Source organism: Glycine max, chromosome 19 (genome assembly GCF_000004515.6).
Source record: "Glycine max cultivar Williams 82 chromosome 19, Glycine_max_v4.0, whole genome shotgun sequence".
NCBI lineage: Eukaryota > Viridiplantae > Streptophyta > Magnoliopsida > Fabales > Fabaceae > Glycine > Glycine max.
In genome coordinates this window covers 637835-643004 of record NC_038255.2, presented here as the reverse complement: position 1 = coordinate 643004, position 5170 = coordinate 637835, and the positions used below count along the sequence as shown (strand labels likewise).

The 5170-nt window shown below is 29.2% G+C and overlaps 1 protein-coding gene across 1 annotated transcript; it reads right to left on the bottom strand.

The window, feature by feature from the left end:
* Positions 1 to 933: 933 nt before the first annotated feature.
* On the bottom strand, positions 934 to 4936 carry LOC100816972 (MYB-like transcription factor EOBII). Its single transcript, XM_003553766.4, has 3 exons — positions 4748 to 4936; positions 4467 to 4596; positions 934 to 1607 (listed from the first exon to the last, which is right to left on the bottom strand). The coding sequence occupies exons 1-3, from the start codon at positions 4884 to 4886 to the stop codon at positions 1259 to 1261; spliced, it is 618 nt and encodes a 205-aa protein (XP_003553814.1). The 5' UTR covers positions 4887 to 4936; the 3' UTR covers positions 934 to 1258.
* Between the last annotated feature and the right edge of the window lie 234 nt (positions 4937 to 5170).

Here is a 5170-nt window from a genome sequence, read left to right as displayed (position 1 = left end):
TATTAAAGTTGTGAAGGAATTAAATTGTTTTGAAATCATTGAACAAGTAGATAGGATGAATTTAAAAGAAATTTAAGAAAAACATGTGAAGAATCCTACTAGTTATATTTGAATATATAAGATTGACTTGATATTAAAAAATGAAAAGAGAAAGGAATTAATCGTGCACTCCAATCTTTTCATTAATAAAAATTATATAAACTAATCACTAATATTAAAAAAAAAACATGTGAAGACTTCTCAACTATATACACTCATAGTTAAGAATTAGGTTTACATCGGGATCCAATGTGTTGCATGGCCATGCACCAAAGCAGGTGATAGGGAAAAGTAGAGGTGAGTTCTTTACAAAAATAGCGAGTGGTTGCGATTTCGTGGACACTTGTCGTGATTTTGTGGCTTAAGTTAGGCAGTGTAAGTGCAATTTTTTTTTCTTTTTTCCAAAATGGAAATGCAATTTCATGTCCTTACTCGCCTGGTTGTCTTTCCATTTATATGAATGAAAAAATGCTTGAGATTACTAATTTTAGCTCATGATGACGTAAACGTCCTCAAGTAATCTACAAGGGAAATTATATCAATGATGGGCACGTTGATAAAATTTGCTACGTGACAAAAGTGATTTACAATATTAAGCATTAAAACTAGTATTTATATTTATAATTATAACCTTCATCACTTGTTCATTGTTGCTAATTTTTTTTTCTCCTAGTTAATTAGACAAATTCACATCATGTTTAAGGTACGAATAAATCTGTTTTAAACTATGTAAGGACATGGTAATCGTTATTAGGTTGAGCTTGAGAAAAGGAAACTAATTCTGAACTAATTAATTAATCTAGCTGCATATATTTGAGACAAATTAAGAAATTATTTATATTAGGATTTACTAAAACTACGAGCATGCCCGTCACTGATAATATATATATCTTATGCTTCAAATTTTGCAGTTCTCAAATATATCTTATATGGTACACCAACCATATTATTTACGACAATAAGAGAATGCACATGTAGTATATAAGTTACTATATATTTCAATTCATAACTAACTTTTTTTTATAGGCAATCCATAACTAAGTTAATTCTTAACTCACATAATGCATATAACTCACATTATGCATGACAACACCAAACTTAAACTACTCATATAAACAGACCTAATGATGTTATTAAGCCTGAACACACTCTATAAGAGCTTAGGTTTATATATCATCACATATATGATTTATATAAGCATGCATATAGCTAGATTTAATTAATCTCCATTGAGTAATTGCATAGACGACCAGATATCCTCGATGCTCCAATAGTTGTTGTTGCTGGTACAACAACTTGATTGATCATTGATTGTAGGGAATTGAGGTTGAAATGGCTCAAAAGTTGCTTGGTATGAGGGTGGAGAGAAAGTCTCATTTGGATGTGCCATGGTGGACACCTTGCTAGTGCTATTGCTTGCTTGATGATCATTATTACTATTCTCTGATGAATTACCATGTTGTTGTGAAGTCTCAGCTTGCTTAATGTGCTTCTGGATCCTAGTTCTCCAGAAGTTCTTAATCTCATTGTCAGTTCTTCCTGGAAGATGCTTTGCAATTTTGGACCACCTGAAATTAATTAAGTTAATTAAAATTGTAGAACCTCTAATAATCATGATGACATGATGAAAACTAGCAAATGGAGACAGTGAGAGTGTGTAACTAAATTATATGTGTGTGTTTGTGCGTAAAAGGGAATTTCATAATAAAAAGAAAAATATTAATTAAATAAAGGTTAAATTACTCATTTGTTTTCTATAGTTTCATGATTTATATTTTTTAGTCCCTATAGTTTAAAAGTAAAATTTTTAGTTTCAATAATTTATATTTTAATTCTCTTTAATTTTTATAGTTTGAAAGTGATATTTTAATCCCTATAATTTATATTTTAGTTCTTAGTAAAAAAAATATATAAATAATTAACTATAAATTAATTATAAATTATTAACTATTTTTTTATTACAAATTATCTTGTGGTAAATATTAATTAGTTACGAATTACTTATTAATATTTTTGTAATTAATTATAATTGATAATATTACTCATATTTTGATAGTAAGAACTAAAAGAGAATTAACATATAAAATATAAGAACTAAAAAGATCACTTTCAAATTATAAGATTAAAAAAGAATTAAAATGTAAATTATAAGGACTATAAAAATTACTTTCAAACTGAGATTAAAAGAGAATTAAAATATAAACTAAAAAAGTTACTTTAAAATTATAAAGATTAAAAGATATAAATGATGAAACTATAAGACCAAATAATTAAACCTTAAATAAAAAAAAGCTTCCAGTTGATACTAATTAAAAGTTGCCAATGGGGATGCCACATTTTATTGGTAAGAAAAATAAGAAAGTAACAGCACCAATATTAAACACGTATCACGCGTGTTTGATTTGGATCACCATGTTCCTTGGCTGAGAATAAAAGTGATGAATGTTAGTCTCGTATATAAAAAGACAATGGTTAATTATAAGATGCTGAAGGTCCCTTTGGAATGATGCCTTTGCTTTGCAGCGGTGACTCCAAGGCCAATTCTCTCACATTTATTTACAAAGCTTCAGGTAGAAAGTGTGATTCAATTCAAACATTTCCAATTCTCTCACATTTATTTACAATACCTTTTCATAAACGGTTTGGTGTGGTGTTTAAAACAAACATACTAATTTTCAACGAATTATTTTTCTACATATCACCTCATAAATTTCCTTCTTTTCTTGTATTTTGACAAGTAATCATATATAATTAAACACCTTTAATATGTCAATAAACATTATATATATATATATATATTCAATCAAATTCTTCCTGTTATATTATACACTACCATCTCTCGTGCCTATATTATAGTTTTTCTTCCTTTCATTCTTTGGGTGATGGCTAAGATTTGGTGTCCATCAATGTTTTTCCTATTTTGACACTCATAAACTTATTATTACTTCATCGCTTCTCTTTGTTCAAGAAAAGCCACGTGCCCTAAATAATAACATCTGTCTTTTCTTTCTTCAATAAGAAAAATAATACTTAGACATCCATTATCTTATAAGATACTTAGTAAAAAAGAGATAAAAGAAATAAAAATATATGAATTTTGGATATTATGATATGATAAAAAAAAATATAAAAAAACAATAAATATTGAATAGGTGTTTAAAAAAAAGTTGAAGATGGCAAAGATACTAGAGTGAGCTAGCTAGTATGTCTCTGTGCACTGTGGAAGTCTGTCATCAAGGACACTCTTTACTATTCCACTTGTATTGTCATAAAAAGCCCAAAAATGCATGCTATTGGTTTGGGTTTATGTCACCCAAACTCTTTGAAATTTTTCTGTCATGTGATATGCAGTGCTATTCAATGTGCTCCACTAGATATTTGCTTATAAGAAAAAATAAAATAAAAAAATGTACCCCACTTGACTTCCATGAGCTCAGCCTAAAATAGAAGCTGATCTAGTCCAAACTAGTTTGTTCTCAATCGCTATATATAGAGTTAGCCAATTGTAAAATAAACTATAGGAAATTGAATAGCTTCAATTACACTAATTAATAGGGGTTATAAATCAACTTATGATATATAAGTATGTTTTAGAGTGTATATAAGGGTTGGAATATCTCTTATATGAATTTAATAAGTCATATATTTGTTGTTAAAGAAAAGTTGTTTTACTTTTTATTAATATAACTTGACTTAGGATATCCTCCTTTTTATTCATATCTCTATATCTTAATTACTCTAATCTTAATATCAAATTATAGAGGCTAAAATTAACATTCCTCTCTCATAACCAACATCCAACTTTCAGAACAAATAACGTACATATATACTTCGAAGTTCAAATGAATTTTTTTTATATAAAAATAAACACTTTGCATTTAACCAACATTCCTCTCTTGAGGAGGGAATTTAACAGTGAAGCCTCTTGATTCCTTATGCTCTTAAAAAACTCAGGGGAATCGAACGAGAGAAAGAGAGATAGTGAAAGGGACAAAAAGGAAAACATATAACATGTACGTACCTTAAAGAAAAACTCTCCAATTTCTTGCATATGGATAAAATCACAAGAAATATTTTTTTATGACCGTAAGTTTTAGAAACCCCCATGTGTTGCAATCTTTTTCTTGGATATAATTAATTCTCCCAACCACAGAGTTTTCTCCCCCACTTAAATAGCTAGTCTTCCATGATCGTACAATACTAAGGCTTATAGTCGTATATATGCTTCCAAAACCAAACACGTACTACATTAATTAGAAGACAGCCAAGACCTTCTTCTATCTTTCGAATGTAAAGAGAAAGTTGGTGATCAAATGTTCTACCAAAATTAAGATCAAGAAAGTAGAAAATATACAGTTTACACTTTTTATTCTCCTATTACGATTATAATATATCATGTCAAAATTATGATTATAATGTATATTCACCTATTGCCCCACTTTGCATGAAGTTCTATGATCAAAAGCTGTTCTTCGGGTGTAATGTTTCCTCTTCTAACATCAGGACGAAGGTAGTTTAGCCAACGGAGTCGACAACTCTTTCCCGTTCGTTTAAGACCTATGAAAAAAAATCAAGATGATGAATGGCCATATATATCACCCTAGGGTTTATGGAAGGAAAATAATTAAGGGAGAAAAAATAATTTATGAAAAGAGGTGGAGAATAATCAATAATTAATATATAATTAAAAAAGGTGGAGCATATTTACCAGAAGCTTTGGCTAAAGAATTCCAAACACCTTCACCGTGATTTGCAATATAGTTTATCAAGATCAAGTCTTCTTCCATGATCCATGGTCCCTTTCTCACTTCTGGATCATGAGATGAGTCGCATGGTTTTTTGTCCATTATTTTGTGTGCACGCTAGAGAGAGAGAGAGAGAGAGAGAGAGAGAGAGAGAGAGAGAGAGAAGATAGAAAGCATAATGAGTGTCGGAGGGTTTAAATAGAGGAGAATTATAAGATGATTTGTTATTTGTAATAATGCATTTGTGTTAGTCTTAATAACACACGGTTTCACGTGCCTAACTATGTTAATCATATTAACATGCATGCATGAATGTTAAAAAATTAAGTATATATTAATTAATTTGCAAACATGACTATTATGTTGTTTCTGGGATAAACTTTAAC

What these genes read in the sequence shown, in the direction of transcription:
- LOC100816972 (XM_003553766.4), bottom strand. Translation starts at nt 4,886, where the DNA reads ATGGACAAAAAACCATGCGACTCATCTCATGATCCAGAAGTGAGAAAG. An exon ending in TTCTTTAGCCAAAGCTTCTG is followed by an intron (nt 4,597 to 4,747) that starts GTAAATATGCTC and finishes TTTTTTTCATAG; the next exon opens with GTCTTAAACGAACGGGAAAG. An exon ending in CATGCAAAGTGGGGCAATAG is followed by an intron (nt 1,608 to 4,466) that starts GTGAATATACAT and finishes AATTAATTTCAG; the next exon opens with GTGGTCCAAAATTGCAAAGC.